This window comes from Ixodes scapularis, unplaced genomic scaffold, assembly GCF_016920785.2.
Source record: "Ixodes scapularis isolate PalLabHiFi unplaced genomic scaffold, ASM1692078v2 ptg000597l_1___fragment_1__unscaffolded, whole genome shotgun sequence".
Taxonomy (NCBI): domain Eukaryota; kingdom Metazoa; phylum Arthropoda; class Arachnida; order Ixodida; family Ixodidae; genus Ixodes; species Ixodes scapularis.
In genome coordinates, this window is record NW_024610006.1 from 4,032,783 (window position 1) to 4,058,675 (window position 25,893).

The 25,893-nt window shown below is 46.9% G+C and overlaps 1 protein-coding gene across 1 annotated transcript; it reads right to left on the minus strand.

Annotated features, from left to right (window-relative positions):
• Positions 1–12,712: 12,712 nt before the first annotated feature.
• Positions 12,713–24,322, minus strand: LOC121048161. Its single transcript, XM_042287944.1, has 4 exons — positions 24,278–24,322; positions 15,997–16,268; positions 15,133–15,184; positions 12,713–12,836 (listed from the first exon to the last, which is right to left on the minus strand). The coding sequence occupies exons 2-4, from the start codon at positions 16,245–16,247 to the stop codon at positions 12,732–12,734; spliced, it is 408 nt and encodes a 135-aa protein (XP_042143878.1). The 5' UTR covers positions 16,248–16,268; positions 24,278–24,322; the 3' UTR covers positions 12,713–12,731.
• Positions 24,323–25,893: the final 1,571 nt, after the last annotated feature.

The following is a 25,893-nucleotide window of genomic DNA, read 5'->3' on the forward strand; positions in this document are numbered from 1 at the left end:
TATTATTAATAATTGTCGGCTTAGACGGACCCGTCATTTGACATACCGAAAGCGTTGTGTGAATAAAAAGATTATTATTATTATTATTATTATTGCGCACAGCAAAGGACGCATGCTGAATCTGCTCCCGCTGCTTCTATGGGATACTGCTGTTTCTACACTGTTCAGGGTGCCAGCTATGTGCCCACACCAAGTATACCTGCTGGACGGAAAATAAGACCACCTTTCTGCAATCTGGGGTAAGCTCCTTAATCTGCAAGAGTTGCAAAACATCAGCGGGGCTGCTAGTCCTAACAGCAGAAGCCAGGCCGGATTTGACGGAAGCGCCGTTCAGCCACCACTCCGCACCGCCCTCCCCCACTGCTTCCACTCGTTCGGAGAAACCTTCCTCTTCCCCAGGCGGTCCTCATGCAGACATGAAATCCTTACAAGCCCTCCTCCTCAACTCCCTCGAGGGGATCTCGTTCCTCACACACGAGGTCGCTGCTCTTTCATGACGAGAACGCGCAGCTCTGCCAAGGGTATAGGTATACCTCCCAGCTGCACGCAAGTGCCATACTGTCTTAGCGGACTGAGCTCGGAGCTGTGCGTAACACTCGGAACCAATGGAACCGGCCGGCAGGAAACAGCTGCCTTTTTCCTAAACTGCGGCGATGAGCCGCCACCATCCCCTTCCTTTGGTGACCCTGTCCAACCTTCAGGGCATCCATGCCATCAAGCTCCATCAAACTTCAATGGGGCTGGGTTCCGCAAGGAGGGGCCAAAGGTCCCCAGGGCAAGACGGCCGTTGTTGAGGGCAAGTGTGTCAGCCAGCTGTACACCTGTGGCACTGCCACCCTCTCCACCACGTCGCCAACACGCTGTGCACATGAGGCATTTCGGCCCATCTTGCGATCCTCCGAGCCTTTAAACCCACATTAGGAAGCAGGGCCCTCTTCGCGAGCTTGCGTGCACCCGACTGAAGACACGGCATGAAAGCTACTCGTCCTTACGAGTGATGGCTGCAAATGAAGAAATAGAGAAACTTTTTGATCCCCTTCTCTGGCCAGAGGGAAGCCTTTTCAACGAGTTGACAGGTCAGCTGAATGAGAGCCACACATAGCAAGCGGTATTCGAAGCGCCTCTCTTCCATAATGCCGGAACAGATACGTAACCTAGACATTTACTATCAGAATGTCCAAGGTCTTCCCACAAAAGCTAACTTTTTTTCTAATGTAACCCTAACTGATGTGTCTATTATTGCGCTAAACGAGACCTGGCCTTGTTCTAACATTTATTTATCCAATGTCTTCCCACCTAATTTTGCAGTACTTAGACGTGATCGTGTATTCTCTACTAGGAAAAAGACGTTGGGTGGAGTGCTGAGAGAAATTGATGCGTCCTTACAACGTGTTAGGCGTCCGGATCTTGAGACATTGTTTGAGTCAGTGTGGATAGAGCTGCCATGTGCGAATGGCGAGCATATCCTCCTGGGCGCTTATTACTTGCCCTCTGACACGTCTCCAGATGGTTTTCGCCAATGTCTACTGGGCATTGAGTGTACAACCAAGGCCCTGAATAAATTCAAATTTATAGTTCTTGGAGATTTTAATGTATGTAACATATGCTGGAAAGCAGCCTCAGTGTCCTCTAGAAGTTACTATATTATTCAGAAATCTAATTTCTTGCTGAATTTTTCATCATTTACAAATTTAAAACAATACAACTGTATCTCAAACACCCAGGGCAACATGCTTGATCTATGTTTCGCAAATCTAGACTGTACAGATATAACAGAGGGTATGTCAAGCTTGGTTTCCTTGCTCCTCTCCTCTCTCTCTCCCCCCCCCCTCTCTCCCTCCCTCCCTTTCCTCCCCTCCCCCTCCTCCTCCTCCTCCTCCTCCTCCTCCTCCTCCTCCTCCTCCCTCCCTCCCTCCCTCCCTCCTTCCTCCCTCCCTCCCTCCCCCCCCCCGGACGGACATCATGCCCCACTGGAGATCAGTATACCTATCTGACATGGCATGAGATGTTATTCACGGAGACATCCTGAAGTGAATAGACACAATCTTTCCGCTGGAGATTACGTTAGTTTGTACAATCATTTCTCCAATTACGACTGGTCCTCAATCACTACGTGCTCCCGACGTTGCCCAAAAGGTTCACGATTTCGCTCGCATCGTTCAAGAACGAATGAATCAATTCATCCCGTTACAGGGGGGGGAACACCGACGGCCGCCGTAGAGGCAAAGTGTGTTTCTGATGAGCTCTGTGTTGCACACCCAAAAGTTCAGAAAAATCATATTCTGCACAAATTAGTGATTACCACCATATTCTATTAAGCAAAAGGCACATGAAGACACCAGTTTTTCGCCGGTGAGTGCAATTGTGGTGAAATTAGGAAGACTTTCCCGAGCGGGAAGGCTAAGCCTTCTGTTAGCGTTGTAGGCCTAGCTAATAATACGGCGATGAATCAGGCCCCGCCCGGTGGAACCGATGCGGGCTGCACGGCTGTCACGTATGCCTCGGAAATCAGCTTGGATATAAATAAAAATAATTTCATCTACCGAAAAGATGCAAGTGCAGCAGATAACCAGGATTACCCATCGTCGGGAACGAAGAAAACAAGGCAACTCTGGATCAACGTAGTCTTGAAGGCACAGCGTCGACGAGCTCGGCAACAGCTAAACCTAACTCAAAAGCAAGTCACGCTGCCACCTTCGCTTTCGTCGCCGAGGCAGCTGAGAAGAGCTACGACCCGCAGACCTGCTCCCACGCCCACACCCTTTCCCCTGAAAGAGTTTAAGCGAATTTTGCGACCATGCAACGGACTCAACGTAGGCCGGCTCCAAGCGTCCTCACTGCTCTAGCCCAGCTTCAGGGCACCAGCACAATGGGGCAACAAGCCAACAGGTGCCTGCAGATCAACCAGAGCCAAAACACTGCAATAGTGAGCATCCCATCTAAAGTTGCGAAACTATTACTTCACATAACCCAAACCAAGATTGGCAAAGCAGAGCACACAGTGGAGGTCTGCGGACTTGCGCCAAACGATGCAGTAAGGAGTTTTACAAGAAGTCCAAGCCCAGTTTTCGATTCAAGAAATCATGAAAAATATAGACCAAGATGAACATTACCTGAAAGACGCAAGGAGTGCAGCAAAGCACACCCGGAAGAGAAGCACTCAGGAGAGACATACTGCGCAAACTGCCACATCAGGCAAAATGACACAGGGTGACACCTTTCTAGCCAAGAAGAATGCAAATGCGCGTCTCCAGAAGAGACCAAAGGATCCGACGATGCAAGGAAGGTTGCAACACAACCGCACAACAACGAAGCGTGAGGAGGCCGAAACAAATAAAACAGATTCTCACCGCGTTAAAGATTTCCCTCCGCTAAGCAATTATCACACGGGGCACACCAGGTAAGCAGACGTACAAACAAGCCCTTAGAGCAAAAGGCGAAACAGCACGACCCCGAAATGGGAAAGCAGCATCCATGTCAAGCATCCAAGACGCTGCCAGTCAAGCCCAATGTGGCTTAGGCAGGTCTGACTTCAACCTCGCTTTGTTCATATGCAATAAATTATTATTATGTCCTCGTTTATGGCTTCATGGACAAAGACATTCAGCTGGCTCCAGGCCAAGCCCACCATAGCATTCTATCCAAAGCAACAAGCCCAAACGTCAGCTCGCAAAAAGTATAAGAGTCGATGAGACACGATTCATGGGGCAGCAATGTTGACCAGGCGGAAGCAGAAACCAGGACCTTTAGACAATGCCGCAGCTTCATCTTCTCTTGAAACGCATTATCAAACAAAGAAATGGCTGCATGCATCACTCACCTTGCAGACATCTACGTAGCCGCTTCCGTTGCAGTCTTACCTCATTCCTGATCTAGACTGCAGAGACAGCAGATGCCGTTCAGCGAACACGCTGCCGCTCGAATGAAGCCAAGTTCTGCGGGATGCACCAGACAAAATATGCTCGTGAGCTTGTATCATTAACACAATCACATTTCATATGCCAGAATATCCTACCTTAAGATGACAAGTGCTGCTAAAATGTAAATGAAGACACAGCCTACTGTACGTAAATTTTCTGGATGTTGCACCATTTTGGCATACCTTACAATAATAATAATAATGCTTTATTTGAATCATGCCCCAGAACGACCACTAGGTCATGTGTGGTGGCACATAAAATGGTAGTACATGACTTAACACAATGTACCCCATTTGTAAAAAAGAAAAGACTAACATGCAATCAGGAATTGAAAAGATAAAAAATTAGCTCCCTTCTAAACACTGATATATCTGAAAAGATATTAACATGAGAGGACAGTTCATTACCACAAATCTGCATCCTTACCATCGGTGACAATTTCGATTGAATGGAGGGGTAAAATATACTAAATTCTCTAACAACACTGTTACAAAAGCAAGAAAGAAAAACATCACTTATTTAAGCCACCAGCAGACATCCAGAAAAAACCACCTTGGGACCTCGCGATACTGCTCACACGCCAGTCTTTCTCGGCAAATTACCATGTGCAGTCTCCACATTAACAGTGCGCACGTTCCGACAGTGTACAAACAAAAAATAGGCAACGACAATAGCGAGAGGAAAATGGGAGCTCGTTCGTGGTGCCGTGCCTCGCATCTCCCCTGTAGACCAAACTGACCATTTTAAACCGAAGCAGCGCCAACGGGCATGGCCTAAGAAGTATGAACGTAAGCACAGTATCTCTAACCCTGCCATGTCCACGATGTGTGAGCATCGACAGCTGCTGGAGGAAGCACGACAGGTTGAACCTTGCTTTCCCTCGGAGGGGTGGAAGGGAGATTTGTTTTTGAAGGCCTCGAAACTAAGCGCTCATCTAGCATGCTTCAAGGGCTTGATCGTGGACGGCGAGTATAGTTTAGATGACCGTCAAAGTTCTCTAAGGGGCCTGAGTACCCTTTAACAATTCCTGAGGGGTGTAAGAGACCCATCATAGCTTTTTGAGAGACCTGTGAGGTCTGTCCCAATCCTTTTCGTGAAACTACAGCCCCTATCAAAAATTATTTTAACGGGTCTCTAGGTCAGATCATGCGACCATTCAGGATACATTCCGTCGGGGAAGCCACTCGGCCATTTTGCAACGGGTTGCGCGACAAGTTTTAGAAATATAGGAGACATTCCCCAGTCCCTTCCCGTAGTGGCGCGGCCCCAGCGAAGAGAAAACGGGCACGCACGAAACAACCCGTTGTGGAAAGGACGTTGCTCCTCTCCACTTCAGCTCTTAGTTTTCACCATTTCCCCCTTCACACGTTTTGCTGTTTGATTATAGATAACCTGTTTTAGTCAGTCGAAATACAGTCTTTGTCAGAATCTGGTCACCCTGTTTTTTCTCAGTTTTTGGAGACCAAGTGTCGCGTTTTCCGGGTTCAGGGTCTAGTTGGAGGAGTCCCGGCACACTTATGACACAGAGCTCTGCTTTTGCTGATTGTTTAAGGGCTTGCTTCGGTATCAAGGAGGCAGCCGGGCATGCTGCCTATATTTCGTGTGCAGGCTTTTTTGCCCCTACGTGCCGAACCTTGGTTTTCCCACGACAGGCTGTTTGTTACATCCAGGATTGCATACGTCTGCTCCTTAAAAACCGACGACCAGTTTGCGCTTTCCACTATTCCCTCGCTTCCTCCTCTCCCATGGTGAGGAGGAAATTCTGCCTTGCAGAATCTCGAGTCTGGTCGTCGGCCTTTAACCCCGAAACGCAGGGCCAAACGTAAAGATTCACAGAGGAAACCAGGTCCGGGAGACAGATGAGTCGATGGCCGTTAGGTCTCTCGCTAAGCCGGAGACAAGGTGCCTCTGGTTCTTGTAATCGTACCTCTCCCATGATGCTCACAGACCAGGCATGATACTCTGGAATGACTGGCATACTTTTCTTCTTGCTCGATCATCTCCGCTTACGTTTCTCAGCCCCAAAAACGTGCTTCGGTTGACATGCGCCGACAGTTCGGTTTTGCAGCGAAGAGCAGTTGGTTGGCGTCCTGCATTAGGCTATTTCCTACTTACACCAAAATTCATAGCATGCTAACCCAGGAGCCAAATAATTGTGGCCCGAGAGAGTCTGGCCCGAGCCAATGAGATTATTCTGTCTCCGTTAAAGCCCCAAGATCTGTACCATTCTTCCCACTAATGAATGTACTCTTATTCGACGTATCTTTTATTTTAAATGTAGAACCTGGGTATAACTGTAATATTTGTAACGCTGTCACTGGACCCATCAAGTGTTCATCTCGTAGTACGTAATCTGCCCACCCAAGTCTCCGATTACAAGCTACCAGCACTGGTTCAGGGATGAAAATGTTTGATAGCTCAAATTTCTTTGTGTAGCAGGAAAAAATGGTGCTTCTAGATAACTTTAAACGACCAATCTCAGTGGCCAATGGTCAGAGCAGCACAACTGACATTGCTAGGTCAGATATACTTACGAAACAAAAGATCTGGTGGCTGTTCCTTGTAGCCTCTACCCAAGATTGAGGTAAACAACAATGGGCGATGCAGGTTTGCAAGACATTATTTACATGGTTGAGCAAGCCAATTAAATTACCGACATAACATTTTTTCCTGCCAGTTTGACTTTCAATCAGCAGGTCCTCTCCAAAGTCATAAAACCATACCAGTAGCCCCATTTTAGTACAAGTGCACTTTCAGACAACTCCTGGAAATGTTATGCGAGAACATTCATGACAAATACGGTTCCATTTTTGTCTGCAGGTGACAGATGCTACCTCTGGAGCCCTGGCTACTCACCCCTATTTCTGGCAACCCCAGCAAGAGGCAGCGCTCAACAACAGCGTGTTGAGCGGTGCGTCTTGTCGAGTCTGGCCTCGGCCAACACCGCTCAACACGCTGTTGTTGAGCAATGCATTGGTAAACTGAAAAACCAGTTCCGGTGCCTGCAGAAGTACCACGCTCTGCACTACGACCCAGAAAGAGCACGTAATTTAGCAACAGGATGTGCTATTCTGCACAATGTTTGCTTACACAGCTCCGTTCCGGAGTCTGCCCCAGACCCCTTTGTGTAGGAAGAGTCTGACTGCGGGTACAATGATGACAGTAGCGACACCAACAGCGACACTGGCACTAGGAGCCTCAAAGAAAGAACACTAGCAATGCAGCGTCGGAAAGTCAGGAAGGTGGACGCCCTCTCTCATCGAGCTTGTCATGCTCTGCGGTGTTGGCATGCTTGCCGTAATCATTCAGCTCACTGGAGTCGCGCTGTGCAAGCTTAATCATATCTCATCAAAGACTGGGAAGCACAGAAGGTGTACAGTTCTACATCCATGTAATGTGGGTGGCTGCACAAATTTTAGCTCTGATGTGGGAAAGTCAAATTTGGGGGTTTTACGTGCCAAACCTATGACGGGCATCTGGCACCTATGACGGGCATCTGGCACGCCCCAGCGGAGGACTGAGGATTAATTTGGACCACCTGCGGAGCTCGGTTACACAGTGCCTTCTCTGCAATAAGCCTCCGTCATATTGCGGGCACCTCGGTCGGGATTCGAACCCGCCACCTGAGGACCTGTAGGCCGGTGCTCTCGCCTCAGAGCCACCGAGGCGGCTTCTGATGTGGGAAATCACTTATTGGGTTGGGGTGAAGGCATGTTTTTGCATCCACATACATCATGTGCACGCAGAACTTCACACATTCTATGCTCACCAGTTCGTTGCAATGACATGCTCTTAAATCGTAATGCAGATATTTTTTTCTTCCTTTTTTACTTTTTTTGTTTCTCTTTATAAGCCTAAGCAGTCAATGTAGTCCACTTGTTTGCTCTCGTAAATGTCTCTGTCAGGGTTTCTTTTGGTACACATTTTCATAAAATTTGGCTGATAAAACACTGTGTTCAAAGAGGTTTTGGCAGAGCTATGGTGGGCCGATACAAATTTTTTTTTTTTTGAGTGGGTGCATTTTTTTAGTTGCACTACCTGCACCGGTGTGAAAAAGTGCAATGTGGTGTACTTCTGGCATGTGTAAGAAAGTGCAAGGTGGTGTACTTCTGGCATGTGTATCGAGATAGAACCGTAAATACATTGCCCTACAATTTTCTTCACCAGTGCAGGTGTGGCTAAAAAGATGCACCTAGAGTCGGTGACAGGTCAAGAACGAAGTGGAAGCTCCTCCCACCCTTTTCCACTTCAGCCGAGCAAACGTTAAAGGGCAACTCCGGTCCATACTTTCGGTTTTGGGATTATGACTGTTTTTAGTCCAGTCAGCGTCCCTGAACTGCAAGGTGCAATTTTTTTCTCGTTATTGTGCGTAGTTCTACAGATATGGACCCCTCAAAGTTTTGTTTGGGGCGCGGCCAACAAACCCGAAACTAGCCACTCGAGGCTCCGGCAACGCTCGAAATCAACCGCTATGTGAACGTGACGTCAGGATCGTTCTCGTTCAACGAGCACGCACGCCGAGCGGCACCTACCTCTGTTGCGCTAGCCGTCTAAAGATAGGAGGTAAGCTGATTTTGTTTTAATTCTGTATACGTGGTAGTTATCCAGCATATGTAGCAAGGGCTAGTGCATATACCCAAAAGCTAGCGACTGGAAAACCCGTGAACTCGTACGATTCCGTACTCGGCGGCCGCCGCCATGCGTGCGCTATGCCGTACTCGTCGCTTGTATACCCAAAAGCTAGCGACTGGAAAACAAGTGAACTCGTTCGGTGCCGTACTCTGCGGCTGTCGCCGTGTGTGTGGTCTTCCGTACTCGTCGCTAGACCTAAATTGTCATCGGGGCTCTGTGGATGGAGCGGCGTTGCTCTACGCTGTGCTGCCAGTGACGTACAGTACTGGGGGCCCTCTCACTTTCGCGCTGCGGGTCAGTCCCAGACACGAAGCTTTGAGGCTCTACGGCGCGAGCTGCGGCGTCCGAACACACGAGTGCTGGGCTGTACACCTCTGTTTTTTCGTTCTTTTTTCCTCGGGCGCATAAAAGCCGAAGTCCAAAGTCCACTCATCGAACAGCGTTCACCCACACTTTCTTCAATTTCCGGTCCGTTCGAAACTTGTGAAGAAGCACCTCCGGGTTGCACAGCGGGTTGTTTGAGCAGCCCACAGCGCTACAAGTTGCGCTCGGCATCTTTCGAGGAACAGCTGGGCAGTCTTGGGCGCACCGAGTTGCTCGCTAAAACGAGTCTTGAAGTCCTCACAAGCAAATAAACAAAAATCTATACCGAAGCTACACGGGCTACAGATAAAAGCAACGGCTAAACATGCCAATCGCAAGCCGAAGTAGCTGTGGTAGTGGCTCAAAGAAGCGCACTACGCGCAACTCCTGGACCAGAGGAAAAAAAGAGAAGGATACTGACGTCACGGCCCAATGTTGCTTTGGCGATCGACAAACCGCTTGCCGCCCGCTAAGGAGCAGCGGCTTGCGGCGGGTCGCATTTTTATTATCGGCATTAGTTGAGAATGCGGCGTCCCACGGACGTAATATTTTGGCTGGGGTCGTAATTTGCAGAGCAGTCGCTTTCTTGTATGGGATCGCCATTGTCGCGGCTTGGTTTGATGGCAGAGTTATTGTTTTTTGGTGACACCATGTTCCAAAACTTCCTTGGGTTACCATTCAAAATAAACAGCGAGTCATAAAAACAAAACTTAGCCAATTTCAACTTTTTATTGTAGTTTTTAAGGGCAAAGTTATAAGCACCCAAAGCTTGAGGTGTTAACACGTTTAGCCTTTGCAAATAGCCTTTTCTTGTTATGCAAAAAGAGCAGCATTTTGGTGAACCATGGGTTATTTGAATCAGTGCATACTCAGGCTGTCGGAACAAACATATTTATAAGACTGTTCATTTTAGCTTTAAATAATGCCGGTTTCCTCTACTGATGGAAGAGGACAATATAAATGTAATGGTCAAAAAAGATTGTCAACCCATGATCTATTCATCTATAATCAGCCTCATTATAATCGCGAATGATCTTGGAAATAGAATGTTTGACGAGAACGGAGTGGCAAGTCGACATGTTGTAACCTATAATCACGGAGCCCGTCGCAGTATTGAATGGACTTGACAAGGTCCGGTGACGTAGTTAGTGCAGGGGTGGAACTCACGAAATGTCCTTGGGAACAGCCACGGGAGCAACTGAAACAGCTGTTTAGGAGCAGGTTGGGAGCAGCTAAAACTATGTTCTGGAGCAGGCTAGGAGCAGCTCAGATCAGTTTTCATTGCACTTCAGCTTGTGTCTTAGACACGCACGGGAGCAATTTCAATAGCGCTTAGCAGCACAGATGAACATGAGTGGTTAGGGACCTAGGTAGATGGGATAACAGTGTAAAAGGTGTGAAAACTTGAAACTTTGTGAGCCTCTATACTTTCCAGACTCGTACGTAACGTGTTACAAGATTACTTGTAATTGATTATTTTTACTGCAATTTTGTGACGCTTCGATTACTTCCTTTAAGGGGTAATGATCTTTTTAGTTGAACTAATTTTTTGCTGTAATCGATTACAAAATTACCCCCCATTACAATCTTCCTCATTTCTTTTTTTTTTTCTTTTTTTTTGGGGGGGGGAGGGAGTTGGAGTTATTCAGCTCCGGGCAACGGGCTTTTTTTTTTCGAAATTATTAAGCACGAGGCTGTGAGGATTAGTAGGCCACTTTACTATGCTTCTTTTTCGTGGGTACATTTTTATTTCTACACCGGAGACTACTTATGGGTATGAAAAATGACTTTATCTAGCCTCTTGTGAGGGATTAGGTGTGTGCCATCACTCACTCAGCTTTAAGCGCGAAACACACGTACAACCAAACCGTCCGATCCGACGTGCGGACTGCCGGAATGACCTTGGGGGGCGAGGGGGTTCCGCAGCATCGGAGAGCGTTGAAAACCCTTGCCTCCGACCGTCGTATTGCGCGGTCAGACGTCGGATCGGACGGTTTGGTTGTACGTGTGTTTCGCGCTTTAAGCAAAAACAGTCGAGGCTTTCTTTTTTTTTTTCTTTAACAACTGAGCGCGAGATTCCACGGATTATGCTGTCATAAAAAAAGTTTGAATGAAAAGTTACGTGGGAAGTAATTGCTTACTTTAGAGTAATTTTTCGATTACTTCTTTGAGGCTGTAATTGTAATTGTAGTCGGGTACTTTATACAGCAAAGTGATTGTAACTGTCATCGGTTACTTTTTCAGTGACGGGTACAAGTCTGATTATTTTCTTAGTGGCTTTCAGCTGCTCAAAATGCAAACCAGCTCTGCTTATCACACAACCCACACGTGCTCGACATAGTACTTATATGTGCGAACCACGTGACGTGCGTAAGCAACGGACGCGGAGTTGCACGGAGGAACAGGGCACCAAATTTCGAGTTTATCCTATTGTGCAACTGAATATCGCAGCAGCAGACTACGATTAACGAAGTTATCGTATTCGAAGTGACAAGCAGGTGCAAGGTTAAAGTACACCAAACAGATCTACCGATCGCGTGAAAGCTGCTGGCCGGCAAGGTTTCGGATCGGATCACGTTTCAGTTCTATCAAATCACGATTTATCTTGCGGGAACGCGGTTCCAACTTCTAACGATAAAGTACTAAAAGTTTGAGGACACATGCGAAGTAAAAAAACAATTTTTTTGTAAACAGACCAGATGGAAAAAGAATGTTATAAAATAAAATTAGAACGAAGAAAAAAAAATTTTAGAGCTACATTGACGGCACAAAATGATTTTGTAGTTGCGCCCGTGGGAGCCGCCGCAAGTCATGTGATAGACCTGTGCGCCGTCTCAAAGTCGACTCACAGTCACGCCGCCGCTGCACGCTGAGCGTGGTGCGCCGCCGTCAACTCATTTCTCCACACCGCCACCGCCGCGCAAGTTTGTCTACCCCGCAGCGCTGCCGCCGTCATCTGACCGGCACACAGGTCTATCACGTCTGCTTCCGCTTTTTCAGGAGCTTTCTTTGGGTTCGAAAAGTTACCGATTAATCTTTGTGTTTTGTTGCACTTGAAATAAAGATGAATAACTAACTTTTAGAGACCATAGGAAGCTTCCGATAGAGCGGAAGCACCACGTGACAAATAGCGACCAGTCACGTGACAACTAGCAGCCACTTTTCCGCAGCGCCCGCCGGCGCCAACTACAAATTCGTATAGCGCCGTGAATATAGCTCTTAAAATTTTTATTTTCCTTGTGAATTCGTTTTATGACTTCCTTTTCCCAACCAGGCTGTTTAAAAAAACTTTATTAGTCCTTTGCATGTGTCCTTTAAGAAGTGCTCGAGCTTCCTTAGGCTTCCTTGCTGGAAATCCTTTGTATTCCTGTTACTAACAAGTGCACCAAGTGAGACACTTCGGCCATTATTGAACACTTTGAATAAACAAATATGAATAGTTGGAAGATGTTACAAAGCAGTCTACATTGATAAAAATTCCTTCTTTCTGCATGTCAAGTTCGCTTGTGGCGTAATCTAAGATTACTACGACATACCAGTTAAGGAAAGTTGGTCTTCAAATGCGGACACCACACGCGAGCCACAGCGAGCTACAATGGGGAGCAGTGCCACGCTTGAGAAGCCCATCGAGGCACAGATGTTGTTTGGTCTAGCCACAGTTTACAAACTGGCCGCTGCAGCAAGAACAGCGGGACTGCGACTGCTCGCTTTTAACAATTCTGCAAAGCGGACACCTATGGCAGTTTTTCAGCTGAGATGTTCAAGTAACGGTGGTGTAACCCGTGCCAAAAATGAAATGGAGCATAGAGACCCACTTTATTCGGCTGGCGGATGGAGATTCTGCACACCGACGAGCTGAAGCACTAGCGAAGTCAGTGCGGACGACTGGTGCGCACTTGCTGCTGCTTGTCCCTCTACAGCCTGCAGGAAAAGGGGAGCGCATTATGCACAAAATGCAAACTGTTACGCAACACATTAGTAAAGTGAAAAGCACGCCAGAGGTTTTCAGACACGTTGCAAGCAATACAATAGGAAACTTTTGCCAAACAACTTTTCACCTTGGTAAGCTCTGTGCAGTCATGTTGCAGAGCAGTTTTCACCATTCACCTTATTAGATTACTCGTAGACAACGAGTTACTGGCATTTTAGGTGCTCCTAAAGCACAGAAGAAAAGAGAATGGCTGTGTTAACGAAAGAAGTCGAGAAGTCTGATCAAAGGCGTATGTGGGGCGAGTAAATCCACCCTTACTCTGTTCTCTTTCCCCTTTGGAGCTGCCTTGGTGGCGTCCTTGCCTGCGCTTGCGAATGATGCATTTTAGTTACACTGACGGCAGAGTTGCCGCGTGACAAGTCCTTCAGTAACGAGGCCAGTTTCCTATAATTACACGAACACACGCTGGTGGCGGAATATTATTTATTTGTTTCTTTAGTTACTTAGAATTACCCTCAAGGCCCCGAAGGGCATTACAGAGGGGAGTGCATGGTTAGTACAGTTCTGATTTTAGCGTTATCGGTGATGGTGACAATATCATCTGGAAGGCCATTCCAGTCTACAATAGCTTCTGGTAGAAGGGAATGTTGAAATGGTCTTGGGAAGGGTAATCTTGCACGAATGATCGAGTCTTGCAGAGATATAGCTGGGCTGGCTGAGGAGAGACTGTCGTAATGGTTCCGAATAGTACATTTTATGGAAAGGCAAAGACGGGAAATTCTGCGACGAACGGAAAGATCAGGAAGAGCTAATTGACATTTCATTGCAGTGACACAAGAAAAGCGAGACTAATTAGAAAAAATAAATCGAGCAGCACGATTCTGGACAGATTCGATTTGCGTTAGTTAAAAAAAGACTGATGTGGGTGCCAGATAGCTGAAGCATACTCTAGTTTAGGGCGAACAAGCATGGCGTAAAGGAGACGTTTAAGGATAGAAAAGGCAGAGTTGAAATTGCGACAAACAAAACCGAGTGAGCGGTTTGAGGATGATATTGTCTCGTCGACATGAACATTCCTGGATATATTAGTGGTTAAACGAACGCCTAGATATTTTTACTGTGTAGCAGTCAGAATGGTAGTGCCATTGAATGTTAACGAGTTTAAGGGCTGGAAGCAAGAATGTGTAAAGCAAAGGTGTGTGCATTTGCTAATGTTGAGACACATCTGCCATGTGTGACACACTGCTTCAAGAGCTTTTTTATATAACTTGCGATTCAAATAAAATGAAATTTACATGGCTTATTTGGCATTACAATCGGACTACAAATATGTACTTTGTTTTGAGGTAACCTAATTAGATTTATTAATATTGAAAATTTAATTTGCAATGATTATGGAAAGGATTAACGCAAATTAAAATACTGAGCTCAGAAAATAAACATAGATCAGTGAACTGAGAGGTATGTGCAATCCAATAAGGTATAAATGAAAGCTCTAGGATGATTTATAAATTACTTATGACACTTTTGAACCTTCCAGTTTCAAAATCATTTTTTGCCGGATGCCTAAAAGGCACCCACAAAAAGCCTGACAGCCTATTTAATATATTTGTAGCCCTCATTCAATATGTCGAAAATCCTTCAGGACAAGATGATAAGTGCTTGCCAAACTTCAAAAAACACATTTTTAAAAATGTGTTTTCTTAGTAAAATTTTGCTTCAAAGAGCAGTGTCTCCCCTTAAATGCCGTTCTGGAGTGCAACATGGTCATATGGGTTTTTTATTAGTCTATAAACAGCACAGGTCATCAGTGAAAAGATGAACAGAGGATGAGATGTGAAGAGGGAGATAATTAATGTAGATTAAAAAGAGCAAAGGCCCAAGCACAATTTCCTGTGGAACACCGGAAGAAACGGGAGAGAAAGAGGAGGATGTGCTGTTAGTGAAAACGAATTGAGAGCGATGAATAAGGAATGATTCAATCCACTTAGGAACATGAGGATCTAGTTTTAGGAAAGAAAGTTTAAGAAGAATGCGATTGTCCGGGACTTTAGCAAAAACTTTGGCGAAATTAAGCAAAACAGCGTCAGTAGGAAAGCCGGTGTCAAGATTTTTAAACAAATCGTTAGTTATAATAAGTAGTTGGGTCCCAATAGAAAGGCGTTTCCAGAGGCCATGCTGCACATTGGTGAAGAAATTGCAGGAATCCAGGAAGTTAATCAGGTGCCTGTAAATGACATGCTCGAGGATCTTGTAGAGGCAGGTGAGTGATATTGGCCTACTTACTAATTTTCCGGTCAGAGGGCAACACCCCTGTGTCCACGGACTGCTCAAATATCTTTGAGGTAAAGACCGGATGAAAATTTAGTGTTAGTGAGAGCCTTCGTAATGATTTCCTCTATGCCACATGATGGAGATATTTTGAGGGTTTCTATACCGCTGAAAACACCCTGAATGTTTATAACAATTGAATCCATTGGAAAATCATTCTCTATAACAGGAGAAATTCCAGTAATGGGTGTAGAAATAGTGAAAGCATCAGAAAACGCACTATTCAAATATTCACACATTCACTATTCAATATGTTATTACAAGAGCTATTCACTAGATTAATTTCAGAGTACAAATCTCCAAAATTTGCGAGAGTTGTTTATTAACATATTAGGTAGAGTTTGCAGAAAGAATGTCTGCTTAGAGTTATCAGAAATAATGTGTGCTAACACCCCTTTAACATAGTTTTTTATTCGGAAGAGCAAGTGGCAAGCTTAGGCCAAGTATTTCCTTTTTTAGCGCTCCTGAAACATCTTTTCTTTTTATGAGATAAACGATGAAGTGGATTATTGAACCACGGTTTAGACGTAGTAGTTCGGATTGTCGAGCACAGTATGGTAATTTTCAATAAGTTGAAAAAATTTTGTCTCAAGGCTTGCCAATTTTCATTAGCATTATGGCACTGGAAGGTTTCATTGAAATAAACAAAATAAAGCCTTCGCTGTTGGACACTTCAAATACACATACAAATCATATCTGGTTTCAGTTTGAGTCTAAGAACACTGCCTTCTAACTTAACTGGCTAAAGTAGGGTTGACCAAAATCAGCCTAACAACAATAATTGGGAGTGCACTACACTACAGTTCTCTTAACACCTACGCTTGCAAGTCGACGGAGTGCATCGACTGCCTCTCTCTGCACGAGCAGCATTTCCTGCTGAACTGCCAGCTGCTGCTGCTGGGTGGCCAGCAGACCCTGCTGTGTGGCCAGCAGTTCTCGCTGGACAGCCAGCTGGTCCTGCCGAATGGACAGCAGATCCCGTGCCGTATCAACTCCAGACCGTTCGTACCATTCGGTGGTAGGGGGCATGCCACTTGCGCAGGACGTTCCTCCTCTCCTCCCTTTGCCATGTCGCCTTCAGCCACAGACCCCTGCATAATATAATTCAACTATGTAACACGCCACAACGCTATACAGCCCTTCTAGTTATACCTGTGTCTAATAGTGTGCACCCTAAACTCAATATTATTTTTTTTTCGAATGTCACGGATTTATTGTCTCCGAGTGGGTCTAGAAATGTGCTGCAGCCCCGATATCCAAGCTTTCGTGGAAAACACCACGAGGCAATACATTCGCACCACATTGTTTTGTACATTAGTGTTCAATAAGGTAAAAAGCAACATGGTGTCTGCTCATGATCCAAGAGATTCACGGTACTTATCGAAGCTGCTGCTGCAGCCGTGAAGTCCCACAGCGGCGCGTCCACTGTCGGGGGCGCACGCCCGCCCCCTCGAGAGAAATCCGTCCCCACAAAAAATAATAATTTTTCTTGCTCCGCGTTTAGGGACGGCCCATCACTCGCGCCTCCACCGGCATACCTGCCAACCTGTGGACATTAAAATTCGTAAAACTCACGCAATTGCGGGGGGGGGGGGGGGGGGGGCTGTTTCGCAAGGTGGCAAGGCTTAATGTCAGCCTTGTCACCGTGCAAAACGCTTACGTTACACGTGCACGTGCTACAGAGTCCAAACTTCTCTCCTTTTTGGACGGCACAAAGCACTGGAATTCCGACGTGTAGGACTTCAAGAACACCTGAAAGTACCTCTTTTTAGGTTTGGAATTTGCCATTGCACCGCGAAGCCACCGCAACCAGAGGAATGCTATGATTACACGTGTAACAAACACAGACGCTGCACTTCTCGCCTCGAAACTGGCCGAAACAGAGGCCCAACCACGTCTGAACACGCCAAACCAACATGCGCCGCCAAACACACAAACAAAGGCTTTGGGCTTTGGATTGATTTTGGATATGTGGCCCCCGGATAGACGGATAGTAAAAACCACAACGCTGCCGTGGACGGCACCTGTCGCCCTCTTGTGGCAGTGTGAGGTACCGCCAGCAACGGCTTTACGAAAAAAATGTTAAAAAAAATAGAAATGAAAAAAGTATCTTTTTTTCGTAAAATTTGAAGCAAGATTCGTAAAATCGTAGAATTAGTCCCAATTCATACATTTTACAAAAAATTCGGAAGAGTTGGCAGGTTTGCACCGGTCTTCTGTTAGGGACACGAGACTCTCAGGTCGCGAGCCCACGTCTGGCATGCACGTGAGTTCCAGAAAGTTATTCTTTATGGCCGAAGGGCATTTAACTCTCAAACTATTACGCCCCATAGTGTATCTCGCTCCTCCTTGGTAACAAAGCTCTCTGTAGCAGTCCCCGAGAAAACTCGACTTTCACCGAGAAAGTCCAGGAGAAGCGCAAACTGTCGTGCCGAGACGTAGCGACCTAGCTTGCGCTTCTTAGCGTTGTCGGCCACAACTGTCTTCGCAACGTAAAGGGTTGTAGTTAACGTTGATTGTATTGCCGCGCGCAGGGTCACGGACTTCTAGTACTTTCTCGTTTATTCTTGCTCCGGACCTAACTTCTGTCGTTTATCCCTGCTTATGTTGTTCTAGAAAGTGCGTGTACATTCTCGCCGCGAGCGCGCTACGCTCGAACCTTCTCCGCCGAATCTTCGAGATAGTGACTCACTCTAGATAAGACGCCGCTCGCGACCTTGTCGAGTCAGTCTCGCCTCTGCGCTCGATCCTGCGGTTTCGCCGATATCGACGCCCGCGACGCTCTGCTGTTTTCTTTTGTACCCTTTTATTTTTGGCACAAGTTCGCCACATTAAACGTTTATTTCTTCTTGTTCATTTTCTGTTTTCTTTTGGTCACCACCCGTGACATTTTGGTGGAGGTGCTGGGTAGCAAGGGTCCTGATTCCGGGGGTAGGCCAAGGTTCCGGCGACATAGTCGGATCTCGGTCTGGTCTTCGTTGGGTTCTTGGGGGCTTGTGTTCGGACTTGCACTGCGAGAACTCGGGGGGGGGGGAGCGCTGCACGGGCATGCGGTTACCCCGCACCTCCACCAAAATGTCACGGGTGGTGACCAAAAGAAAACAGAAAATGAACAAGAAGAACGCATGGTCGGAAGGTAACGACCATGCTGGACGCCATGCTGCCCCATGAGCCATCTGACAACGAGAGCGACGACGCCCAGGCGGTTGCTCAACGCGCCGAAGAAGTCCGCCAGCTCGCCCGACTCATGATTCAAGACCAGCAACGCGTCGACGCCGGCCGCTACAACCTTCGTCGTAGGGACGTTCACTTCCAGCCCGGAGATAATGCCGCGCGCAGGGTCACGGACTTCTAGTACTTTCTCGTTTATTCTTGCTCCGGACCTAACTTCTGTCGTTTATCCCTGCTTATGTTGTTCTAGAAAGTGCGTGTACATAATGCCGCGCGCAGGGACACGGACTTCTAGTACTTTCTCGTTTATTCTTGCTCCGGACCTAACTTCTGTCGTTTATCCCTGCTTATGTTGTTCTAGAAAGTGCGTGTACATTCTCGCCGCGAGCGCGCTACGCTCGAACCTTCTCCGCCGAATCTTCGAGATAGTGACTCACTCTAGATAAGACGCCGCTCGCGACCTTGTCGAGTCAGTCTCGCCTCTGCGCTCGATCCTGCGGTTTCGCCGATATCGACGCCCGCGACGCTCTGCTGTTTTCTTTTGTACCCTTTTAATGTGGTGAACTTGTGCCAAAAATAAAAGGGTACAAAAGAAAACAGCAGAGCGTCGCGGGCGTCGATATCGGCGAAACCGCAGGATCGAGCGCAGAGGCGAGACTGACTCGACAAGGTCGCGAGCGGCGTCTTATCTAGAGTGAGTCACTATCTCGAAGATTCGGCGGAGAAGGTTCGAGCGTAGCGCGCTCGCGGCGAGAATGTACACGCACTTTCTAGAACAACATAAGCAGGGATAAACGACAGAAGTTAGGTCCGGAGCAAGAATAAACGAGAAAGTACTAGAAGTCCGTGACCCTGCGCGCGGCATTATCCCCCCCTTTAAAAGCGCATCGTCCCGATGCAGCACAAAACAAAAAAACAAAAAAAACAAAAAAACACAAATCCTTAACAAAACGGTAGCAAAATCGCGAGCCACAGTTCACAGTTCTCAGTTCACTCGTCGACAAGAGTAGAAAGTTCTATCGTTCGTAATACGGCTTCAGCCGGACGAGGTGCACCACCTCGGAACGCGCCCATCTGCAAGACGTCAGCCGCGACCCGAGGTGGTGCACGTCGTCCGGCTGAAGCCGTATTACGAACGATAGAACTTTCTACTCTTGTCGACGAGTGAACTGAGAACTGTGAACTGTGGCTCACGATTTTGCTACCGTTTTGTTAAGGATTTGTGTTTTTTTGTTTTTTTTTTGTTTTTTTGTTTTGTGCTGCATCGGGACGATGCGCTTTTAAAGGGGGGGATAATGCCGCGCGCAGGGTCACGGACTTCTAGTACTTTCTCGTTTATTCTTGCTCCGGACCTAACTTCTGTCGTTTATCCCTGCTTATGTTGTTCTAGAAAGTGCGTGTACATTCTCGCCGCGAGCGCGCTACGCTCGAACCTTCTCCGCCGAATCTTCGAGATAGTGACTCACTCTAGATAAGACGCCGCTCGCGACCTTGTCGAGTCAGTCTCGCCTCTGCGCTCGATCCTGCGGTTTCGCCGATATCGACGCCCGCGACGCTCTGCTGTTTTCTTTTGTACCCTTTTATTTTTGGCACAAGTTCGCCACATTAAACGTTTATTTCTTCTTGTTCATTTTCTGTTTTCTTTTGGTCACAACCCGTGACAGTATTCATTATTTCAGTACATTAGGTACTAATTCATGCAACCAGATTTCAGGAATATATTTTTTTTAATTTTGTCTCATGCTATTCATTTTGCCAACTTAAAAATAATATTTTTACTGTTATACTCACCGCGGTGTTTTGAGATTCTTAGTGGGGACACTTTAAGGGAAAAATCCCGATAGAGTTTCAACTCAGTCGTGCGTGTTGACCGACGTCACAATGGAGTTGGTTCGCCGGTGGAGTTTGCCAAAGATGGAGATGAAGCTGCTCCCATTGGCAATCCCACGAAGGAGATTCACCACTGCTTCTTTCAGCATAGACACACGGGCGATGAGGTCAGAGGGGATGCACCTACCGAAGAAGCTGCATCACAGAGGCTAGCCTCACCACGTCATGTCATGGCCCTGCTCTTTTCAGCATGTTATTTAATATATTGCGCCAGAAAGCCAGCGACATCAGTACCTGGGCTAGTTGGTGCCACTGATCTCTGTTGTAGTAAGCTGGATCACGGATCGAGGCTCGTCTTAATAGGGAGGAGTGGTGCCACCAGCGCCCATCACTTGACATTGGCTAACGCATAAAACTCTATGGGAAAGACAAAGAAAAGTGACGTTCCCCCGCTCGTAAACTGTTGTCGTCACTGAATCTTTTGGCTGCTGTCGGGAAGCCTGTCAAATAGCTAGTGCACAAACATTAAATCTGACAACCCTCGCGGTTGTTATATAGAAATGTTTTGTTGTCGAGAGTGACTCTACTGGGCAAAAAATGTAGAGCAGCTCACTGAGAAGAGAGTTACCTAGAGGTACCTCGGAGTCGGTGGCGGTTTCAATGAGTCGGGTTTAGCAGGTGACAAGCTTGAAGGCTCTGCTATGATTTCGCTCACTCCCGGAAAGACGCTGCCAATATGGAACTTTGTTGACGTTCAGCAACTTCTGGGCTCCCCCACGACGGCATTATTGACAGCAAGTTTATTTGTTCACTCCACCACGAGAGCAAGCTTGCCAGATCAGCCATGGGTGCTATAGCACAATATTTTAATGGGCATTCGAATGCTTGAGAAATCGCAATTCAACCTCCAAACACACAATAAAATTATTGCAGCACATCGTAAAATACATGCCTTCGAACACTGTGTAGAAGCTTTAATTTCCTTCTTTTGTGTGTTTCTCCCATAGACTTGCGTGTATACACGACTTGCATTGACGTCACATCAGCCACCATTGCTGCGGACCATGCTCCAGTGCCCGTACCTTCCGGAGCACACATTTAGGACCAATGAATTTCTTCCTCTCGGAGAACTTTGCGGAGAAGAACAGATTCGATGCTGCCAAAATGTATGTTCCAGAGGGTACGGGCACAGGAATGGTATGGAGCCATATGACGTCCCGTGCAAGGCACGTCTTGCTTGGTGCCAAGCAATGGCTGCCGGTGGCGCCACCGACAGACTTCCGATTTGAATCCAGCCTACTACAATAGAGACCAGTGGTTGGTCCACGCTTCAAGAAAATTGGTCTATGCGTAGGTTTACTCAGCTGCACAAATTTCCGTAGAACTATGGCAGCAGTTGAAGACACGTTTAGGGTTCCTGCCATATGACAATGTTGGATGCGCAAGAAGCAAATGCCCGTGGCTCAGAGTCCGGTAGAGGCAAATGTGCAGCCCTCCCCGTCGCAACCTCCGAGGCGGAGTTGCGGAATTGCACACAACTGCTTTTAACACTTCGACAAGTCGCGCGAGCGAGTTGCGTGAACTGCTCGTGCCGCAGAGCACGTGAGCTCGGCAGCTGTCCAGAGTGATGAGCGAAGATTGTGGAATCAGGGCTGCCGAAGCGGCATGTACAGCCGTTACGATCAGACAGGAGCACGTCGCTTTGAAGAAAGCAGGCCAGCAGATAAGTAAGGACGTGGTTGCACACTGCACAGTTCTGACGTCACCCGTGATAAAGTTTTCGTGTCATCGACCTCCAGACCAAGCGGGCAGAGCTATACGTAGAAACCATGGTGTAATACGCCACGTCCTGTCCAGTTCTCCCTTCTTTTTCGTCTCTGTTGTTTTGGTGTTTTACATCATGATGCAAAACCAACTAGCCCAACTAGCCATCCTTATACACCTTTCCAAAAAACACTCAACCCCAGGGGCAACAAACTGTTTTCGAGCCCAGTCACTGAGTTTGAGGCTAGACTCTCACCAGCGTCCCTCCTAACCCTAACCGAGTGGACTGTGATGTCAATAGGCGCAGCCTGTGTAGGCGCAGTTTCAAACACTGCTGGCGTATAAATTATCGTCGTTTCCCGCTATATTTTGTGTTTCATGCTACATGTATTTTCCCGAGAACATTGAGAAAGAATTGTCCCACATTTAAAAAAAAAAAAAAAACTAAACTATTTTTGTTGGGTACGCGCGCGACAGAACGAGTTCGATTGGAATGTATAGTTCTAGTTGTTTGTGTTTATTTCTTACGATAAGCTTTGACGGCGCCGCAGGATTCACCGCATGTGAAACGACAAAGCGCTTTGCTGTCAAAAATAAATTGCAACAGAAGAGGGCCGCAAGGCATGCATTTTTCATGCTCACAAATAACGTGTTTACCGATGGACAGGACACGGACATACAATTGAGGAAGTGGTAACATTCAAACAATATATCGTACGTACCACACGATGCAGCGTTATCCGAAAAGAATTTATTTGAGAAAGATCTCAAATATCACAGTCACAGTCGACGACAGTCACGCGACTGACCCGTTTCTCACCCCAACCCGGACAGCTATATTTGGAGACGACTGAGGATTCTACGCGGATTATCTCTGGGAGGGGGAAGAACAATGTTTGCAAAATCGCGTCGAGGGTCGTTCGACGTCCTTCACCTCCTTCCTTTCCCGTGAATGTCGAGCAGAAAAGCTTGAATGGCAGGTACTTACCAGCCTTATTTATCACAGTGGAAGATAACACAAAAAGGGTACGCAGCACGCATAAAAAAAATTAAGTGGAAACTTTCAAGAGGGGCGAGAAAACATTGAATGCAAAACCGCAAAAACATAGGTAGAGAACCACGCCGAGCGGGTCTTCACAGTCCCAGAGGGTGGCAGAAAATTTCTAGCTGATAGAGGGCGCGAGAGTCGCACCAGCCGCATCAGCATCAGCAACATGGCAGTGGCCTAGGAGCGTTTTTTGGAAAGGTGTATACATAGAAAGAGTTTGGCCATTCATTGGAAAGTATAGGAAGCAAAGGAAGAGGCGCCATTGGCCGAAAGCGGGCTGGTCGTGTCCCAGGGCGTCTTCACAGATTTGAATGTGGCCAGCCAGAAGCCGCAAATAATACCCTGGCAGTGGTCGCGAGAAACAAAATTAATAAGTGCGTCGGACTAACCCTTGGCGAGTGAAAACATGATGCATGTGATTGTACTATCACGGTCATACAAAATCAATATCTAGGAGAACGGTCGACATGATCTGTATGCCAGGCGTCTGAGCCACGTCCGAGCGGTCAGACTCTGTCCGAGCAAAACGGAGTTCGAGCGGGACATTCGATTCTTACACCTTTTTGCACGATCATAATCGAAGCATCACGTAGACTATATTTTCAGCCATAAACAGTTACTCTATTAAACTCTTTGGCACAGGTTAAAATTTTTCGCGCTAACACTGCTAGGCGATTATTTGCGGCTTCTGGTTGGCGTGTCAAGCCTTCTATCTGCGTCTCGTACACGCCCTGGCTCTGCCCGCTTTTCCTATTGACCAAAGTCTCGACGACAGCGCTACCAAGGTCGCACGAACGGAAGAGGCCGGCTCTCCGAAGCGCGGCTGCTCGTGGCTTCGTTTGGCTTCGCACGAAACCGAGTGCGAATGAAACGCAAGACATTCTTCTCGCGGCAAGTGCGTGGTTTGAGTGCTGCGGAAGCCACGCTAACGTCGATTGTCCGGTAGATCAGCGCCTTATCACGGCGTGAAACAGCAGGTCAGCGAGGCTAGCATGTGCCTTCTGCCACACGTGAGTAGACCCACTGACCTGCTGTTTCACGCCGCGATAAAGCGCTGATCCACGGGACAATCGACGTTCGCGCGATATCGTTGGAAAATCTGGAGGCTGTGCCACAAAACAGCTGACGCCGTGTTTAAAACCTATGGGAGCACAATAGTGGAAGTCGCCCTTGTGCAAGATGAAACGAAATACAGCGGCTATTTACGGCATACAGCACACGCTGTCAGGATGTCACGACAAAGAATTTCGGCCCAATGGCTGGGGGAGCCAGTTTTTCGGTGCCTACCTTGTGATGTGAAAGTGTCGCCCTTCGGCCAGTCTTGTCTCGGAGTCGGGGTGTGTCGTAAAGCTGGTGTCTACGACGTGGAACTAGAAGGCCTATGAACTGTGCGAGTAGAACGTCGCACGACTACGCAGGAACAATACAAAATAACTGCGACCGCGAAATGCGAAGCATGGTGCGAAGCGTCGATTGCCGCGGGCACGGCGAAAGACAGCCAGACAGCTACGACACTGGATTGGATTGAAAGCCGCAAGTCTGGTGTTTCACAACAAACCGTTGCTAGGGGTGTTGCTAAGGGCGAATACACCATCGTTCAAAAATTCGACGTAGAACATAAACGTCTAAAAAAAAATACACTACTTTTATAAAATTCCAGCATGCAGCAGTCCGCATTTCGCACCCATGGAACTAGTTAGCCAGGGAAGATTGTGGCATGGTTTCGGTTTCGATTGTCAGGTTGACAAGAGTTCATACGCAGAGCAGGCCGTCTACATCACCATGACTCTTGTGACTTGGCAGCGGGTCAGGTGCCCCAACCAAGGGGCTGGCTGGCATCCTGACAGGAGCTGCGAGAGTTTCACAAAACAGCGTTCCTGCAATTATTAAAATAAACAAATGTTACGTGCGTGCTTGACCCAACATATGAGAAACCTAGGAGAGCTGTGAGTATTCAAATATATATCTCCTAATGCCATGCACAAATGTCTTGCATGAACCATGTGCAAAACTTTCATTTTGTTTCTTGAGTTCTTAATGGTTGGAATGAAAATGCAAATTGTGATGTTGAGCTATTCGCCTCGAGATCGAACCGTGCCGCCACTGTGCGGCCGAAATTGGAAACGCGCGAAAGCGGGGATACCGCCGTGCGTCGTCTGCTACGGGCGCACGCTCAGAAGCATGGACCTCGACGACGCAAGCCCGTTTCCGGCTGAGCTTGATATTCCTTATTAAATTCTTTATGTTTTTGTTGCCGTTTCTTCTTACTAAAGGTTGTGTTGTATCGTTTGCCATGCGTAGAAATTCAGCAAAGCGATTATTATTATTATTATTAAGCTTCCATAATCTTAGTGTGTTGTTTTTTATACAATCGCTGGTCCCACGTATTTTTGTTATCTCGCACAAACCGTGGCTTTCATAAAGCATTGAATGTTGAGTGGGTTTGTGGTTTGATTAGAAAATTAACCCGACTAATCGCTATCCTTAAAATAGACTAATCAATTAATCCGTACGTTGATTTTTTCCCGGTCATATTGCGTGAAAGATGTTAAAACTACATATTTTGTACTGGTTTTACTATGTCACAAATGGCATATTGCATTCCCATTCTAGACTTCACGCTGTGAGTCCTACATAAATATGATCACGGGAAGCCTTTTAAAATAAAGTATTTCTTAAGTTATTATTTAAACAGTATAATCACCCTCGGCGAAATGACAAGCACGCTGAAGTGGTTTACCGTGCAAGCTAGTGTCACAAAAGAAATAAAGACGTCAAAAATATTGAAGCCGGCATATTTTACTGCTTGCTGACTTTCTCCAGTACTAGACTCCAATTGAATGGGAAAAAAAAAATTAAAGCATTACTTGAATAATCTAAAAGTTAATCGACGAACTGCCCAG